General features: G+C 53.1%; 1 protein-coding gene across 1 annotated transcript in view; it reads right to left on the bottom strand.

Annotated features, from left to right (window-relative positions):
* PLXND1 (plexin D1) overlaps nucleotides 1-19,151 on the bottom strand; it is a gene marked incomplete at its 5' end in the record, with an annotated part of 52,171 nt that overhangs the window by 14,254 nt on the left and 18,766 nt on the right. Inside the window, 13 exons of the mRNA XM_010181892.1 lie at nucleotides 4,149-4,347; nucleotides 4,773-4,903; nucleotides 5,402-5,509; nucleotides 6,731-6,843; nucleotides 7,237-7,344; nucleotides 8,175-8,289; nucleotides 11,286-11,435; nucleotides 12,329-12,604; nucleotides 12,772-12,862; nucleotides 14,498-14,665; nucleotides 15,413-15,552; nucleotides 18,576-18,675; nucleotides 18,971-19,122. Coding sequence (XP_010180194.1) covers nucleotides 4,149-4,347; nucleotides 4,773-4,903; nucleotides 5,402-5,509; nucleotides 6,731-6,843; nucleotides 7,237-7,344; nucleotides 8,175-8,289; nucleotides 11,286-11,435; nucleotides 12,329-12,604; nucleotides 12,772-12,862; nucleotides 14,498-14,665; nucleotides 15,413-15,552; nucleotides 18,576-18,675; nucleotides 18,971-19,122 — 1,851 coding nt within the window. The remainder of the gene's footprint in view (nucleotides 1-4,148; nucleotides 4,348-4,772; nucleotides 4,904-5,401; nucleotides 5,510-6,730; nucleotides 6,844-7,236; nucleotides 7,345-8,174; nucleotides 8,290-11,285; nucleotides 11,436-12,328; nucleotides 12,605-12,771; nucleotides 12,863-14,497; nucleotides 14,666-15,412; nucleotides 15,553-18,575; nucleotides 18,676-18,970; nucleotides 19,123-19,151) is intronic.

Below are 19,151 nucleotides of genomic sequence, written 5' to 3'. Positions count from 1 at the left end.
GTGCAGTGCCAGATTTCTGATTCACTTCTGCCTGCCACACTGATGTGCAAGTAAAACATAAGCTATTTTCTTAAGAAACTTCTCAGTACTGGAGCGCATCCCATTCTCCTTAATGTTCATGTGCAACTTCCTTCCAATGAGGCAAGTGCAAATTATTGCACATTTATGTACTTTCTGAGCACCGCACACCCTGCACAAACATTCCTGCCATCTGAAATCCCACTCAAGACAGCAGCTATCGAATGATTTTGATATTTCTCAGCTAGGAGCTGCTAAATCCTGTTCAATCTGCTTCTTAATTAAGACTTGGTGATTCTTTTATTCTAATTGCCTTATAATTGCTAAAGCAATTAGTTCGATGTCAGTTTTGATCCGGCTGCATTCGGTGCCGTTGCTGATAAGACTCCGCAGCAGGGCAGTAGGTGGGCAAGCACCATCTGTGCCAATCCTGCACCCGCTTTATTTTTGCGAGGACAACATTTCCTCTGAGCATGGGGAAGCTCCAGGGGCTGTCTGCAGGGTTTAATGACTTCCCAAGTGCTCTGAGCAGCGTGGCTCCAAAAACACGTGAAAAGTGCAAGTCCTGCTGGTATGGGAGCTCTTTACAGCTCAAGAGCAGCATGTTCTGCTTGGGTCAGGGCTGACCAGGGGACTCCTTCCCACCCATGCAAATCCCACGAGCAGCGGAGGAGCGGGCGCTGCGGATCCCCCGGCACCAGCAGGATCAGCCCCTGGCGCAGCCACGCGGGAAACAACGGCAGCGAGAGATGCTATTTCTGTTTGGCTTTTTGGCTTTCAGGCTCGGGAACCGTGGGATGTTATGGAAATCTGCAAAAGCGCTAATCAGACAGCAACTTTCAAAGAGGGGAAAGAAGGTCTGGCAGGCAGAGACTAGAGATAAAATGGCAAACTTGGAAACCTCAAGCATTGTTCGGAAAACTCATCTGGAAACGAATCAAAACTGTCTTTGGACTTGGCTGGTTGGGAGAAAGGAAGTTTAACTAGAAGAGATCAGTGCTGATTCAGGACAAAAAAAATACTTAAAAAAACACAGTCTGGGGCCTTTTTTCCTCCCATTGTGAATGTATTTTAATGAGACTTCATTTTCATTTTTGACTGAACTGCTACAGGCTCTTAAAGCTACCCAGGGCAATGAAATAACTTTGCAGTAATGGGAAGCGCAGCCCAGGCTGGCATTACTTGAGCTGTTTCATGCATGATGAGTGTGGGAGGGCTTGGTTTTATAGGCTTGGGGAAAAAAAATGGTACAGAGCACAGGTTGCACTCACATGTTCCTGCCCTATTAACACGGCTGACAAGCCATTAGAGATGTCCTCCCAGGAACACGCTACAGCCATTTCCAAAATATCTTGGTGAGGCTGGGGTGGGAAAAGCACAGCAAACAGCTGCTTATCCCAAATGGCTGCTAATTTTGGGATGATTATCTATTTGTATTCTGTGAAGAACCAAACCTCAGCTCCATCCCACACGCAAAACACTGGGAAGCTTGGACCCAGACCTAAAAGCTGAGTTCTGGGACCTTAATTTTCCTTTAACTCCTCGTCCGCTGACCCTGTCAGGAGCCAAGCACAATGGTACCACAGTATCTTATGGGGAAGGTTTTTTTTTCAGCAGAAAGTGGAGACATGGACCATTTTATCTATGAATCTCCCTCAGTTCCGCAGAAGCAGAAGTCTGCACCCCCTGTGCAAATGCTGGGTGGTTGTGGAGAGCCCGTCCTCAAGAGCAAGGCTCCTGCTCACCCTCCACCATCCCTCCTGCTCCAAGCAAACCTCCCCGTCCTGGCAGCTCCAGGTGCCCCCCGCATGTGCAGACCACGACTGCCTGGGGCCTGCAGCTCCTGCCCAGCTGAAGACAGCTCCTTCAAATCATCTTCCCCCAGAACACAAATGGACGGCCTGTTAGGCAGAGTATTAATATGAAACAAATGTTTTGAGCATGTAGCGCTGACTTACAAGGGAAAATACAAGCACTTGGAATTTTTCCACTGAACAACGGCAGGGACCTTTGCAGCAGCTGTTTCGAATAGACATTGTGATTAATGGGGATAATGCAGGAATGAAAACCAGACCCATCGTCACACGTCTGACGGACCAGTGCTGCAGGCAGGCGGGCAGCCTTTTATTTTAATTTTTTTTAACCAAGAAATGCCTCTCTGAAGGCAACAGAGTTTGATCCAGAGGCACACGAGGCACATGGGAGGCGTTTGACTATCGCTGGTATTGAAATCACAGCTCTGAGCCGAAACCAGCCCGCGCGTGCGGAGGTGCTGTCCATCCAGCCACAGGGGCAACACGCTCATCACATCGGGGGGAAGGTCCCGGCTCTGCCGATCCGCACCGAGACCCCCATCGCTGTGCTCAGCCTGGGACAAAGGCCTCTCCGAACATTTCTGTCTGATCAATTCCCCGCCTGTGCTATATTTCAGCAGGCAGCACGGCTTCCCCTCTGATCAGCTCCCCTGCCCTCGCCATGACGGGAAAGTCTCTTGGAAACCAACTCTTCATTGTGCTCCAGTACGGAAACGGGAAATAGGCTGCGGTAGGGAGTGCTGCAATGGCCGTCACTGCGCAATGGCCGTCACTGCCACAGCTGCAGGCTGGGCACATGGAGAATGGAGGGGACCGTAACTCCTGTGCGTGGCCTTAGCCCCTGCTGAGGACCCAGCATCTGCAGGTGGCGGCAGATGCAGGTCCTGCTGGTGGCCTGTCAGCGCTGCAAAGGGCCACCACCACCCCGCTCCCCCCATACTCTGTGCTTCCTCCTCCCGCATGGGGCAGGCAGGACTGCAGGGCACAGAGACGCCAGCTCAGGGCTCGCCCAGCATCGTCTGCACTGGCCCCGCTACAGACTCTGGACCAGCCCATGGTTATGGGCACCTCCCCACTGGCACGTGGGAGCTCCTCGCTGTAAATGAGCTTCCTAATGTGCCCAGTAAGACTCAACTTTCTTTCCTCTTTTTTATTTTTTTCCCCTGAGAAAGCCTTCTTGCACAATGTCCATTTTTAGCACAAACTGGAGCTGGATCAGATGCCTCACATGTGGTCTCCACTCTCCAAAAGGAGAGATCAGCACTTTTTCTCTCCAATGGTTTAACTACAGGCACCAAAACTGAAGATTAAAAAAAACTGCACTAATTCACTCTTTTCTGCTCTTAGAGGCTGGAGAATCTTGCTGCATTTGCACAGCCATCCTTACTTGCTCCTGCAACTTTTCTTTCATTACACTGGCTAATTATGTGAGCTAGAATGAAATATTATGAACTACAAAACCACAGGCTTTAGGACAAAAAGTGATCATCAGCTGGGATCAGAAGACATTACGATACGTATGAGGACAATATAATATTGCTTCTGTGGCTATAGCAAACACTTTGGGAAAAGAGATTTTTCAAAGGCTTTTTCCAGACTCTCCCCTGTGGGTATAATGGGATGTCCTCCAATTAACTGCCGTGGAATCAATTAAGTTATTGCTCAATTCTTCTGGGAAATTCCAACCAGAACTGGCACAGGTTGGAGATAAAGCACTGAGCAGATGGACCACTGATGTACTGTGAGATGCCAAACGTATTCCTCGTTGTTAACATCAGAAGACAGTTGGGCTTCTGGAGACACCCCCTCTCGGCGGGAACCGTGCGAGGAGCCCCTGTGCGGACAGAGCAGACCCCTGCTCCAGTGCCACTGTCCCTCCCCAATGCACTCAGCACAGACAGCGCTGAACCGGCCGGCGACCACCAGCACAGGAAAACATCAAATCGCCGCAACAGCTTCCAAAACCTCAGCTGTTCTGGCCGTCTTTCAAACCCCCTGCAGCTCTCTGCTCAAGCATGGTGAAAGAGTCCCTGCTCCGGCCTTAGGAAAGGCCTGCCACAACATCTGCTCTCACCGAACCCACAGGCAGAAGTGCAGATGCAGCTGAACTTAAGGTTGCTTTTCCCCACTTGGACCTCTCAAGACCCTGGAGTCTGTCAAGCCTCAGTGACTGTTCAGGTGGCAATGCTGGCAGGTATTTAGGTCCTCAGCTGAAAATGGAATTCTATGACTCAATTCTAGTAACACCAGGACACCCATACACCTGCATGCAGTGCAAATGCGCATCCCAAGTGAGTAGTGAGCTGGCTCTCTTACCCTGAGGTAGCTGTACATGCAGATGGACATCCAGTTGGTGAGCATCTTCTCCACCACAGATTCCGTTCTCCTCAGCATCAGCTTGGGGTTTTTGGAAGCCGAAGCATCTATGAGATCCACCAAGAGGTCCTTCATGATACTGGTGTAGTACTCCAGTTTCCCATGCAGCGCAATAGTAAGCAGGGAGGCCAGGTTACACCTGAAACACAGAATTGTGTATGGCTCAAGCACCAACCTGACAAGACTGAACTGCCAACTGGCACTAAAAAACCCAACAAAACACAAAGGCATTCAGAGTATTCACAAAGTACTTCAGACAATTTTCATGAGCCTTCTCAATGGTCTTAAAACTTCAAACTCTGTTTCATTGCTGCAGGACCTTGGGTCAGCTCGCACCCTCTTACTGAAAAGCCAAGTGTTCAGGGATACAAACACTCATGAGTGAGTCACTTATTGCACCTTTTGGTGCTCTTCAGGGTAACAGAGGTTTATGGCCATCCATTTCCAATAGAAAAGTGGGAGGCAAGCGTAACTCAACCTTCAACTGAAAGGCACGGCTCCAGACAAGGGCTGGATTGCTTAGAGGGTAGGAATAAATCAGTCTTCTCCAGCCGAAGCTCATACCTGTCTCTAACAGCAAAGTCCTTCTGTTGCTCAAGAGCGTGGACAAACACGATGAGAAAGTGCCTGTTGTTGAGTAAGGTGGAGAACAGCGAGATTCCTTCCTCCATATTTGGTCTACAGTTTTCAGGGATCTAAAGAAAAAACAGAAAGCAGAATGAGAAAACCCCTGCTTGTTGTTTTCCTCCTGCTTCCATCCTTGAAGGCATTTCACACAGCTAGGCAAGGGCCTCAGCAACCTCATCAAGCTGGGGCTGCTTTAAGCAGAGCTCCCTTCCACCCAAAGCAACTGTGACTCTTCAATTCCTACTTCCTGTCCACGTGAAACCTGGCTCTGGGACAACAACAGCGTTTACCGAGCCCCTGCTCGGGAGGAATCTCCCTTAGATGAGCTGTGTGTGGGACCAAAGTGATGTGCAATACGATACACACAGGAAGAAAAGCCCACAGCAGAGCCAGGGAGGATCTCAGGACAGAGCTCCTTCATGCGAGAGCAGATCCACAGATCTGCCTGCTCCAACCAGCCAAAGCAGATCCAACACTGGTGCGTGTTAATTGTTTTCAGTGATCAAGCATCCCCCGCACACCACAGGGAAATGCACGGCACTGTCCACTGTTCGTGGGTTACTCACTTTCCACTCCCCCACCAGCAGCGGATGAGTTTCCTGGACCTGGGAGCCCACCTGGGCGCTGAGCGGCTGGGATGGGAGGATGTAGCACTCCTCATAGAGCGACGAGCACTGCAAACAAGCACAGCGTTACGGGGGCTGCACCGGACGGGGACCCCTCGCTGCCGCACACCGCCAGGGAACGAGACCGAGAGAGGTGTCATCGGGGGAGACGACCACCCATCATGGAGAAATGCATCGGTATGGTTTACCAAGTCTCTAAACACTTCGCAAGAGCCTCTAGAATGAGCAAACCCCACAAGAACGGGGGGAAGCAGATGTCTGTGCAGACACGGGGCTGTTAGGGTAGGGAGACTGCAAATAGACTAATTTGACAGCTAGAAAAATCCCAGAAGAGAAAGCATGCTAGAAGACTAAGTCAAAATAGAGGAGTACTGGGTGTTTTAACATATGTAACTCTTGAAACAGATGGGAAAAATGTTTAAATCTCTAACATTCATATAGCAGCCCGAATCTTAAAGACTCTAGTGTACAGATATATAGAGACTGGATAACTTAAAAACCTGAGTAATAAATACTAATGAAACACTCTGCAGTCATAAATCACCATCTCACTCCTCACCACTGAAATGCAACTGCCTCAGGGGTGAAATACAGCCACTGCTAAGGCAGCAACACGGCGACACGGCGGAGCAACCGGTGATGGGAATTACGGCACCGTCGCGTCTGCCGTGGCCATGGAGGGCAACTCCAGGCAGACAGACTGGGACTGGGCGCCCACAGGGCATCGTACTGGGAGCGCCATGTGCCCAGCCCTTGATAGAGGAGAGAAAAGGGAGGCAGAGATAACTGAGGAGCTCCCAAGGATGGGCAGAGCAGCTCGGTGCACACTGTGGGGAACAAAAACCCTCTCTCCGCAAATGCCAAGGGCAGATACAGCCTTCATCTGCCCTTCAGCCTCCGCTGAACAGAGCGGGGTGGCATCGGAGCCTCTGGGTGCAGGGGGGTTACAACAGTTTCTGCTCATGTGAGGGTGCTTTAGGATGAGGGTGTCCAGCGGCACTGAATGGCCGAGTCGCAGCCACTGCCGGGACGGGGCTGTCACCAGGCTCCGAGCGTGTGCAAGCAAACCTGACCTTACTTCACACCCCAGGAGCCGCGTCTGCGCCTTTGACAATAATTGAGGCTGAAATATGTGACAACTAAATACGTAACAGTGGAATGATTTTGTTACACTAAAATACCCCTTCAGCAGGGGGAAAGCAGAGCCCTGGTCTGGGTAGGAGGGATCGGGGAGCGATGAGGTGCCTGTGAAACGCGGTGTCGCCTTACTTTGGGGAAGAACGTCCGGGTGACAAAGTGCTTGTACTCCAGGAAGGGGATCCCCTGGCTGCGGTTTAGCTCCTTGGTCAGGTCTGTCATGTCTGTCTGCAGCTCCGCGAAACCTTGCACAAAGAGACCGCAGATGGTGGGAGCTCCCGTGCTGCGCCAGCTGAGGCAGCAGGCAGGCTGGCTCCAAAATATCTGGCATGTCTCCCCCCTGCCTCCGTAAACCCTTCCCTCCAGTGGGCTGAGGCAGGGCTCAACCAGGCACATCATGTCCTGCAGCACCCACAGGACATTCCCCTTCCCAGGAGAGCAGCCCCAGGGCTCTGCAGGACCTCAGCCACGCTCCAGGCACTGAGCCTCCCTCATAAACCCTGCTGCAGCAACAAGGTGAAGGCACAAATTCTCCCATAAATAACTGTATAAACTTCTACAAAGTAGAAGGTTGAAGGGGCTTAACACAGCTGTCCCAGCACCGCCCTCCCAGTCCTGGCTCCTACTTGGTGCCTTACCTTTGCGGATTTCCTCCCGGATCTGTGACTCCATCTCCTCCATCTGGAGCAGGGTTTTCTGCCAGTAGCGCTCTGCTCTGCGGCTCTTTGTGCAAAACACAAAGAGAGCTGGAAAAGAGGAAGGGAAGAAGCCTTTTGGACCAGGGCTGAGGAGCAGCTGCAGCTGGGATCAGAGTCCTCTGCTGACATGGGTGCAGAAAGCTAAACTCAGAGCTGGCTTAACACCCTCAACAAGCCTGGTATGTGACCAGGCAGTTCTCGATTACCTGTAAATAAGTAAAACCATCTGGAATTTAACAATCATGCTGTAACTGTCATCTTCCATTTAGGTCTGGGCTGTCTATATTCAGCTTAACTGTAAATTAATGTATTCCAGCCGATTAATGAATACAGATTTTAAGACGTTCACCACCTGTACAGTGTTCATGTCTGAGACTTCCCATGCCTCCAGAAAGATGTTTCTAACGATGGGCAGTGCATTTAATAAATAGTGTGCATATAACTTTTACTAAAAATAAATTAAACCCCTATTAGAAACACCCAATTTGCTGTGAACTAACAGGTTTTGTGCTGCAGAGTCGTTCTGGGCATGCAAAGGGAAGATGCCAGAGGACACAGGTGTGTGGCACAGCTCCCAGCAGGGTCGGTAACTGTGGAGTCTGCTGCAGGTCTGCAGCTCAGGACACTGCTCTGCTGCCCATGCTCCTTACCAGGTGCCTGTCCCTGACAGCAGAACCTTGGGCTGGGTGGACCTTTGGGGTGGTCTGGGACAGCCATGCCTGTGGGTAGGCCCTGTGCATGCTGGTACCAGTCTAAGACCAGTTTCTCACACCCTTTTCTATTTTTATTATGGTGCCTGCTAAGTGTTTGAGGGAAACACGTGCAATGAGAAAGAAAACCTTGGCACAGCCTGGAAACTCAGCATTCTGTTCCCTTACCTACAACAGAGAGGACCAGCAAGATGCTGCAGATGACAATGGAGACGATGATGGCGGTCTCTCCTCCCCCGAGGTGCAGCATCGCAACCGTGTAGTTGAACTTTCCCACTTGGATCTAGAGAGGGAGGAGGAGGGAGAAAAGCCGGGGCTGAGCAGCACATTGACGAGCGGCTCAGAGGTCCATGGAGCAGCACGCACAGACCTTGGCCCAAGGACACACTGACCACACCAGCTCAGCCCACCACGCCTGGCCACTGCAGGACCCTGGGGACTTTGTGTGTCCCAGAGGAGCCCAGGTCCCCTCCCGCACACTGCGGTGGAAGCCCAGGCAGGGGCACAGCAGGCTGTGGTACCGCAGCGGTGCCCATCCCAGGGCCCCCGCAGGGCTTTGGTGGCAGAGCCACATGCTCCAGCCCATGTCACAGCGCCACCATTCCCAACCCACAGTACAAGATAATCCTTTCTTAGAGAGCTCACCGCACCATAAAATACAGCCTGTGCTATTTCTTCTAGAAAACCACTTCCACCAATATCCAACATTGTTCTGCCTCTGAACAGCCTCTGAATCCCAGCCACGCTTCCCTTTCTTCTCCAAAAGCTGAACTGCTGCTACTCAGGAGGAGGAGAGTGAAGGGACTTAAAGCTCTTTGAAATACAAATAAAGTAAGGGAATAAAAATAAATAATAACGAGATCAGAGACGAGTAATGATCTAGTGGCTAAAGCAGTGGACGGGGTGTCAGGAGGTGCTGGCTCTGCTCCCAACCCCTACTTGTTGTGACACCAAGCACAAACCACTTGAGCCCAGTCCTTTGGTCTCCTGATCGATGGCCAGAAAGACGAGGCCAACACACATCACAGGCGGGCTGGCCAGCTCACCCGGTGCTGTTTATAAACGGCTCTCCAGCTCCTGGGATGAAAGGATTCAACAGCATCATCTGATAAGAAAAACTCATGACTACACAAGCCTTTCACTTCTGGAAATGTGAGTTTCACTTCTCTCCAGGAATGAGAAGCGAGAGAAACTTGAGCAAAAAATCTGAAAGGAGGTAGGGAAGAGATGGAATAATCTCGTGACTGCATCTGCACCATGAGCACCTCCAGGAAAGGTGCTCACTGCCGCTGAACTGCAGCCAGCGGCTGAGGCAGGGCAGGGCCACCGGCAGGGCCTTCCCACCACGTCCACACACCACGCACTTCACACCTCACAGCTCAGTGCCCACTGGGAAACCCAAGCCCTCGCCTCTTGATATCCACCTCTTTTGCCTGAAATGCCACAATGAGGCAAGTTCTCAATGCACTTTAGGTCTTTTTTTCCCCACCAACTCAACCTTTTGCATTTGCCAGAGGAGAAATCCCACGCTTGCTGTTTAATTCAGTGTTTAAACAGCTTGGCCATGAACAAAAATGAGTATGAAGGCCTCAACAAGCATCTCTTGTTTATTTGGACAGGTCTACTCAAGACAGTTTTTTGTATGGGGAATTAATTAGGCTGCAGGCTAAATGGCATTTCCTGTCACTAGCACCTGGGGGGTCAGAAGGGGCCGGAAGACGCCCTGCTCCCAAGAAGAGCTGTGGGACTGGGCAGGACCCCAGGGGCACAGGGCTGCCTTGGGGGTCACCGGGGACCCCGCTCTGGCTCACGGGATGGAGCCGTCTGGCAGCGTTCCTGGGTGCCAATGGGATCCAACAGGCACGCTGTAGAGGCAGCTGCTGCCTCCTAAACGGTCAGGCGAGAGCTCAAACATACGGAGGTTTAATAAGGGCACACAGACGTGAATGCAGGTTGGTTTTTTAGCTGCACTCGCACTGCTGGTACACTCTCAATAGCCGTGTGATACTGTAGGGCTGGGTGTTGTTCTCCTGCTTCCTAGGCATCTACGAGGGCATTGCCCTGGATGTTTCACATCAAACCAAGACTAGCAAACTCATAGATTCCTTCTCTTCCCCAAAGGGATTTCCCTGTTTCTCAGTTCTCACTAAAACCAAAATTACCCTATTTAAAATTTCCATTTAAATGACTTGGGTAATTCCGCTACTTCTGCATTTCCATGTTTCCAGTCTGCAGCAGAATTTCTTATGCCACAGACTGCAGCCAGGGAACTGGGCAGCCCTGGCAGCGAATGGTGCTGCATCCTCGTGCCTTTCTTCCGGGGAGCGCAAGCCCACGGCCTCCTTGATTGCTTTCGCAGCCTTCCCCCTCCTCCCTGACCAGCTGCAGGCTCACCTCACTCTGTTAAGGGGGCTGTGGGTCTCAGACCATGGAGATGGAGGTATTTCATCTCCAGATACAAAGAGCCACAGTCACATTCCTGCATGGCAATGGGCTGTACGTGGCATGAGGGAAGCTGAGAGCTAGGAGAGCATAAGCCAAGCCCTCTGTGGAAAAAGGACTGTAACAAAGTGTTGTGAATTCTGCAGACACAAATATGAACATCCCTCAACGCTGAACTCTGCAGTGACAAAAGGGCAGTCCCTGGGAAGCAGCATGGAGCTTTCCAGCCCTGCGCGCTGCTCCTGTCCCTACACTGGGACCCATCTCAGTGGCTCACTGCAGCTCTGGAAGGGTCGGACTCTCTTGGTCGCTGGCAGCTCCCCATCTGACTGAAAACTGCACAGAAATCCCCAAACATGTGGGGCAGAACGAAAATTACTGCAAGTGACTAAAGCTCACACGCCTGGGGTTTCACCGTGCCTTACGAGAACTGACAGAGCCTCACCCCAGTGACAGCAGGGTTAGCTCAGCTATCAGTGTCCCCAGTGTGGAGCATGGAGGGAGTCTGCATGACCCCTTGTGACTCAACATGATTCCCTGTAACTCTGCATGACTCAGGGCAGTCTCAGTGTGGGCTACGCTTGTATTAGGCCAATAAGCCACTGGCCACCGAGCCATCAGCTAACAAGCCATGAGCCACCGAGCCACCGTCAAACGAGCTGCCCTGGGCACGGCTCCCAGGCCGCTCTGTGCGCCCTTTGTCCATGCAGCGTCCTGCAAGGCCACTGTCAGAGCGCCCCGTCCTGCCTGTGCACACAGCTGACCCCTGGGCATACAGGGTTTGCAGCTGGGACCCTTCATCCCCACGTGCTTGGAGTGAGGGGCTCCCGTACTCACCGTCACCGGTAGCTGCCTTTCCGAGGTGCTCAGAGACTCGTTGACAGAGCAGTGGATGACTTTGTCTGAAACTATCTGGATCTCGCACGAGATAAGGCCAATTTTCACTTGGTACTCATTGCTTTCCAGGCCCAGGCTGTCAGGCTCTTTCTAATGACAAAAACAGAATCAGGATGTCAGCCTTTAGAGCAGCAATCGGAACTGCAATGGATTTTCCTGCCTTACTTTCAGTATTCCCTGCTGGCTTTCAGACCTGGGAGGACTGTCCCCCATCAAGGACATTTTTCCAGTGCTTCACAGGAAACCCAGAACCAGGCCATTTCCCATTTTCCTGTTTCCCATTCCTCACTCTGCAGGGGGCAGGGAGGAGCAAGCCCCTGGTGGAACCTGGAAAAATCTGCTCCTGATCCGCCCTGCTGCGCACCGCAGATAAGGACCCAAGTGCCCTTATGGGAGGGGAAGGATGTGCCGTGGAGCAGAGGGACGGGGCTGCAGGGCCTGAGAAGGGGGAGTGCGTTCAGGCACGCTGTGGCCAGCAAGGATTTCCTGCAGTGAACAATGGCCTTTGAATTACGATTGCGCATTGTCCAAGCTGCTTGATCGGTGTACCCCGACTTCCCTGCTAGCTGAGCTGAATTCAGTAGCCAAAAGAGAAGAATGCACAACCTGTTTTTGCAGGAATAAATATCTATTGTCAGGAACTTCTGTAGCACCTGCCTGACTTCAGGCCAGTGCATTATTGTTATTTTTCGTATGTCAGTACTGTATTTAGCTTCTTGCCATGACATCCCCCACACGCAGCTCCCTGTCCATGGCTCGAAGGGCACCCTCAGGCCAGGCTGCATCTCTGAGTGAGGGCTGCTGCGGGTGCAGCTGAGTGAGAACAGCCTGGTCCTGTGCGGCTTCTGCCCCTGCCCTCCTCATCCTCCTCCCTACCCTCTCCTGCCTGTGGACAGTCACTGCAATGGCACCTGGGGCTGCAGAGCTTCCCCGCGGGGAGTGGGCAACACCCCCGAAACAGAGCTGTAACTGCCCCCTCTTACGTGTATGACCAGGGTCAGAGGCTCGCCGGGATGGTGCTTGATCCACTTCTCCTTCTTGGCTGTGAAGAACTGGGGGTCAGTGTGGTACTCCAGGCTGAACTTGCTGATGTGCACGGCCTCCTCAGGGTACATCTCCTCATCCAGTGCCGGGCGGTCGTCCGCATAGAGGCGGCCGTTGAGATAGAAATCGATGGGTGCAGGCTTGCTCCCTGCAGTGACGTTGGAGGCAGCAGGAGATGGGCAGGTGAGCACTGTGTCGGTGTGAACCCTGCAGGTCTGGAAGCAGAAGAGAGCACACACATCACAAAATGACATCCTGAGAGCCCCCACAAGCCTTGTTCCCAGCCCCATCTGCAGCATGGGCTGCACACCCCAAACATCCCTGGGCACCAGGCATGCAGCCCCGCTCCAGTCACCAGGCGATACCCAGCGGGGACACCCACCGTCTGCTCTCTGCCGATGCCACGGACCACCATGGACACGTTCTGGATCAGCTCAAAGCCTCTTCCTTCCAGGGTGATGATCCTGCCCCCGCTTCAGGGAGAAGGGAAGAAAGAGAGGGTAATTGCAGAGGATGACACCGAGATCCCTTTAAGGCTGATGGGGTCCTGCACCTCCCAGACGCTTCTGATTGAGACCACAATGTGAAAGTTGTTTTGTGTTTTGGATCGGCTGCTTGGGAAATGCAAAACATGGGCTTCTCAATGTGTAGTCAATTAACAACAGTAACGAGGCCCCCGATGGGCACAGGATTGCTCCGCAGAGCAAGGAGTGGAGAACGAGCATGGCTGGGCTGCTCCAACAGCAGAAGCTGTTCCCTGGCTGTGCCTTCCCCATTTGATGTCTGGAGCATCTCTCAGGACCAGTTGGGACTTACAAATCCCATTATCTCAAGACCACGTCAGACACAGTGACTTTGGGTCTAAGGCCTGGAAAGTCAGGTTGTCTGAAATCTTTTACAATACTGCACATATTACGATGCAGTTACAGTCCAAGTTTCTAATTAAGAGCCTATGACATCTGCAGACTAGTTTACAACTTCTGTTTTGTTTTAAACTCTGCTTACACAGATTATCTTAGCAATATGGTAAGATAAATCAGATCCAGCTCCATTTTTACACAAGTTATTGAGCCCTCATGGTCAGCAGCCCAGCAATGCATGGGAGCAGTCAGGCTGCACCAGCCACCAGGCAGTCAGAAGAGAGACTGCTGTCACGTTCCCAGCAGTCTGAAACTTGGAAACTGCAGTAAATCCTAAGGAAGCAGACTGAGGTGACGGAGCCATGCCCCGGAGCTTTCCCTGGCGAATTCGGGCAGGGACATTCCTCCCCTGTCTCTGCTCAGACATAGCCCAGCGCTGTTCTCCAGCGGCCAGGAGCTGAGTCACTGTGGTTCCTTGTCATTAACGTCCCCACAGCCGCAGCCCTGGTGCTGTGCTCAGGAACGCCAAGACGCAGCTCTGTTCCGAGGGGATGGCCCTGTCAGAGCCTGCTGCGTGTCCATGCCCCAGCGCTGCTTTCAGCACCGTCCTGAGCCATGGGCGCCCGAATCCCAGATTTCTTGGTCAGCCTGGGTTTTCCAGGCTCCACCGCCAAGGAAGGTGGGATTTCACCACGGTATCCAGAGGAACAGGAGCCTGAGAGCTCCACAGAGAGACATGAAACTAAAAGCAACACACTTTAAAAATGAAATACTGTGACCTCGGGGAAGACTGAAATCCAAAATCACAAATCTCGGCTTATCCTCCAGCAGTTTTACTGCCAAGAAAAATCCTTTGGGTCTCGTAGAACCCCCACCTGGACCTCTCTAAGGCACCCACCAGGTGTACACTGTGTAGTAACCACAGCTGACTTCTTTCCATGCCTTAAATGTGCTGAAATGAGCTACGGCCAGTCTTGGTGTGCGAGACCTCTTCCACTGCAGTGCTGGGTACCTGGGGCACCCCGAGAGCACCCTGCGGTGCCCCTTGTGTACGCCCCTGCAGGGCAAGGTGTCAAACCTGGGCTGGGACAGCCCCCTTCTCCGCACGGGATCCCCTCTCCAGGGAGCTCTGTGCTCTGATGGGAGAGCACCGCTCACCTCTGTATTCGGCAAAAATGAGGAGGCTGATCTCAGCAAGGCCACAAACCCTGGCAGACTTGGCTGCTTCTGCGGCGGGAGGGGTCTCACCTGATCTGGCTCTTTTTGGGGTTGATGTCCAATATAACTGGATTCTTCTCATACTTGAATGTGATGTTGTGGCTGACACAAGACTTGTTCTCGAACTGGACACAGACGCGCACGGCCGTGGTGAGCTCGGCAGCCGGCATGGTGCAGGTGATGGTGCTGTCATTGCGGCTGGGCAGGGAAAGGCAGGGTAAGACACAGAAACCCACAGTTGGAGCCAGGCCCTGCAGACTTGAGCCCCCCAGGAAGCAGACACAGGCAAGAAGGAGCTTCCAGTAACACACCATACAGCCATAACCTATTAATTACCCTGCCCACTAACAACCAACCCTAGCACATCCCGCCAGGCTGCCAGGCTGTTTTCCCACGCAGCCAAAGGCAAAGGGCAGGGTCCTGCTCCTTCCCACGAATGCGATGGGAGCGCACAGGAGGGGTCTCTGCCGACCACAGCTGCCACAGGAGTGGGACATGAAGCGGGACCCTGGTGTGCAGGTGCCTCCAGCAGGTCTGGGAATGAGCCCACGTCTGCTTCGCCCCCAGGGTTTTGGTCCTGATCCCAGACCACTCGGCAGCATCCTGTGAATGGTGCAGCAGAAGCGCTTCGTTTGTGCTGGTTGCTGCCACCACGTCATGGTGACACCAATGCCACCAGCTTGCCAAAGAACCTCGTCCCATCCTGGCATCAGGCACCAGCACCACAGCTCTGCCCCACCACGACAGGGACATTGCGGTGATGGGCACTGTAAACGGAGCAGGCAGCGGTGGGGATGCTACGCTGGCTCCAAGGCTGACAGCAGCACACAGCCGTGTCCCCCACCCAAACCCCAGCCCTTCCTGACCTCCCTGGGGTCAATGTCACCCTTCCCAATGCCTTGGCTCTTGTCACAAGCTCAGTGCCAGCCCCCAGCCCATTCCCACCTGAGATCCGTGCACTGCTTGGAGGCGCTGACAAGGACACGGAGCTCGGAGCCGATGTCCAGGCTGCTGCCTCTGATGGTCACTCTGGTGCCTCCAGCCTTCGGGCCATTCAAGGGAGTGATGGACTGCACCACGGGAAGCTAAAAACAAAGGGGAAATCCTTTCTTGCCTGGTAAATTCACATTTGGATACTCCACAGTGCACATGGGAATTGTTTCAGTAAATTTAAGTATACAGTACTGTGAGGCTCTGAAACAAAAGCTTTCCCTGGCAGAGTTTCAGAACAAGGAGAGAGGTATCAGTGCTGAGGAGTGAGCTCATGTAAAACCTCTGTGACTCTCTGCAGTCCCTAAATTCTGGCAATAAACGAGACAGGAGCCTGAACTGGAGCCCAGGGTCCCACCAGTCCCTTGAGGTTTCCAATGGAGGGTCCAGAGCTGGCGACAGCCCAAGGTTCATCCGCAAAAGGAAATTTCTCCTTCACGCCAGCTCCCACCATCCCTGCCCTTCCAGATCCATTTCCTCCTGAAAGCAAAGCTGATGCTAAAGCCCTGCTGGATGATGGCCTTGAGATCTGTGAAAACAGCCACCTGGGTCTGGATAATTGAATATCAAACTGCTGCTTAAGGAAGCTTCAAATCCGAATCTCTTGAGGCAACAGGAACTGAAGGGGAAGTTATTTTGCCTCTCGCCATTTTCAGCTATTAGCATGTGTGTTATCTGTGTTTGCAGCCCCTGGAAATCTTCCTGAGATTCATGAGCTTTGGTACCCACGCAGCTCCAACCCTCACGCCTGCTACGCAGCGTGCCCCAGGAGAGCCTGCGGGCAGCCTCCCCGCTCCATCTCAACAGGACATCAAGGGCACAGCAAATAATCCCTTCAAGACCCCTCCGCAAGGCACTTGGCAACCCCCTGCCCGGCACCGCAGACCCCGGGGGAACAGGACTGCCCAGGCTGCGCAGGGCCGCCCGCTCCCCACCACAGCCCCAGCAAACGTGCAACCAGACCACGGGGAACACGGCGCCCAATGTCCTTTCCTGTCAATCCCAGCACACAAACACGCTTATTAACAGCTCTCCTTGCCCCTGTCCTACACTCAGGCTGTTTTGTTTCTCTTCAGCCGTTTCCTCTGTTGTTTCTGATCATTACCCATTTCCACAGGATTCACTTTGTTAATTCATATTTTCTGAGTGTCTGCAGGCAGCTGTTTTCTGCCCTTGGCCCCTAACCTATGCATTCAAATCTGCAGTACAACAACACAGAGAGGGTTATTCACATTCCCCAAAGCCCTCCCGCTCTTCCCCTCAGCAAGAGCCAGTGGCTACCACTCTCCGTGCACTGCCAGCACTGATTGTCTCCATTGCAGCTTTTGCAAATCCAGCTCATTTGGCAAATTCAGCTCATCCAGAGTCTGCTATAATGTCCTGGAAAAGTCTCTTGATCACATTTCTCCCTCCTCCTCAGCAGAATTACAGATTAATAATGTCTTTTCTAGACACACCTAACAGGGGCTTTGAAAAATGTAGCACACGCACAATATCTGGTATTTTACAAAGGTTCTTCTCTGGAAGGGCAGTTCTGTAAGTCCTTTAGGCTTTTCGGATAAGCTGCTATCAACACCCAAGCTCAGGTGCCACCGAGAGCAGCCTTGCACAGGGCAGTGTACTCCATGCCACTGCATGCGACAGGAGAATCAAGGAAACAAAGCAGCACGGCTGAGTTTGCAAACAGTGCAGAAGCCACGTTTGGTGCAGAGCAGCAGCCGCATGCCGTGCAGCTTCACCCCGACAAGCAGGCACAGAGCAGGGGCCTGCCTCATCTCCTCCCCAAGCTTTGCTGGGACAGACACCAGACATTTCTGCCGTGCTGCCGAGCAGAGTGGCTCCTGTCCCGCTCCTAGGACAGCCTTTGCTGTACGCCTGCTCCAGAGCTGCCAGCACAGAGCCATCATGGACCTGGCCTGAGAGCAGCGACTGGCTACTGCTTCCTGTGCTTTGTTCAGCACCGCTGCTTTTGCAGGTGTTTCCTGAGGGGGCTTCTCCTCGCACACCAAAAGCTGGTGAAGGAGCCACCTGGCCCTTCCCCAGTCTTGGGGCCCTTCTCCTCTTTGTCAAGAAGACAATTGGCCTGGCCACGGGTGAGGTGGCCAGGTCAGCACACACATCCTGAAACCCCAAATCCCAGGGCCGTCACTGGGCTGCATCCGGCTCCACTCCAGACTGATGGATCTCCACAGCGTTTTGGGTGTGAACATGGGATGCCTGGAAACCACGGGAATGGGTCCCAGAGCAAACACCCTCCTGGGAACGACCGCTGAGCCGAGCCTGGCAGTGCCCTCATGATGGGGTACAGGGATGGGATTATACTCCACGATCCTGCCCTAAATTCCTCACAAAGGCTACCAGGAACCAAATGTTGTTTCCTGGGGCTGAAGCCATCTTTCAGCCACCCGACGGCAGCACAGCCTACTCCTCCACAGCACAAGCACAAAGGCTCTGAGTAAACAGCATGCCCTTGGCACCCATCCTGTTGTGCTTGCCCTGGACGTGAATAGCGTCTAGCCAGAGACGAGGGTGCTTATAGGGAAGAGAAGAGCTGCATGGATTTCTTTCAGGTTTTAGAGATGAAAGTTATCTTTGTGAGATGGTACAGTACAAAGCTATAAAGGGCTTTTCTTTGTATAATGACACGGGGTTACCTCAGGTCTAATCCCTATACATTATTCTCATGTAAAAACTAAATCTCTGCAGGGAAAAAATATCGGTTCTAAATAATGTGAGCCCACGGTACGTAACTTACATAGCACAAAGAGACTTTGCAAGTCTCAAAAAATCTCACAGGTAGTAACAGCACTTTAGCAAAAGAGGAGGAAGAAAAAAGAGCTCCTTTTCATAGCCAGAGAAACGATGATGCAGCCAGGATCAGTCATAAACTACGGAGATGGGGAGCGAGGCCATGCAGTGATCACCTGGCTGCAGTCCTGACCATGCTCTCACACCGGGTCTGCCAGGCCTGCTCAGGTAACCATGGCTGAGGAACCGCGCTGGCTTCTCCTCCAGGGCTCCGATGCTTTGTGTTGGCCGGGGGTGCAGGCATGTTTGTGGGGTACAGGGAACATGAGCATGGGAATCACCAGAGAAACACCTGGGCGCAGCTACTCACCACGTAGGAGTACCGCTCCCTGGACCTCCCTTCCCGGCTCACGTTGACCGTCACCACATCAGAGAACGCCTCTGGAGTCTCCCCGGTCTGGCACACGATCCTGCAAGGGGAAAGGGGACGTTGGCCATGGGGCAGAGCAGAGGGGCAGAGCCCACAGCCGCCTCCTCCTCCTCCTCCTCCTCCTCCGTGCTCTGCCCAGCACCCGCTCCAGGACAGCACTGGCCGGCCCGTGCCTGCTCAGGGTCACCCATGACCCACCAGGGCCAGGCCACCGCGCTGCTCCCGCCCCAGGGCTCAGCGCTGGCAGGTGGTAATGGGGTGAGTAATGAGGACAGGGAGGGACAGGCAGGGGCAGGGAACAAGATGGGGATAGGGACCTCTTCCCCAACACTCACGCCTCGGAGACGACATATCTGTGGCGCAGTGGCACACACGGCACCCTGCCGATCCTGATGGCACCAAGGACGTCACTGAAGCGTCGGCCCAGGTTCCTCCCACGGATGGTCAGCAGCGTGCCCCCCTCCAGCGGCCCCCGCAGCGGCTCGATCTGCGGCACCAAAGGGAGGGGGGGGCAGA

This window comes from Mesitornis unicolor, unplaced genomic scaffold (assembly GCF_000695765.1).
Source record: "Mesitornis unicolor isolate BGI_N332 unplaced genomic scaffold, ASM69576v1 scaffold19653, whole genome shotgun sequence".
Lineage (NCBI taxonomy): Eukaryota > Metazoa > Chordata > Aves > Mesitornithiformes > Mesitornithidae > Mesitornis > Mesitornis unicolor.
The sequence above is the reverse complement of the archived record's forward strand: the minus strand, read 5'-3'. Positions and strand labels throughout refer to the sequence as shown.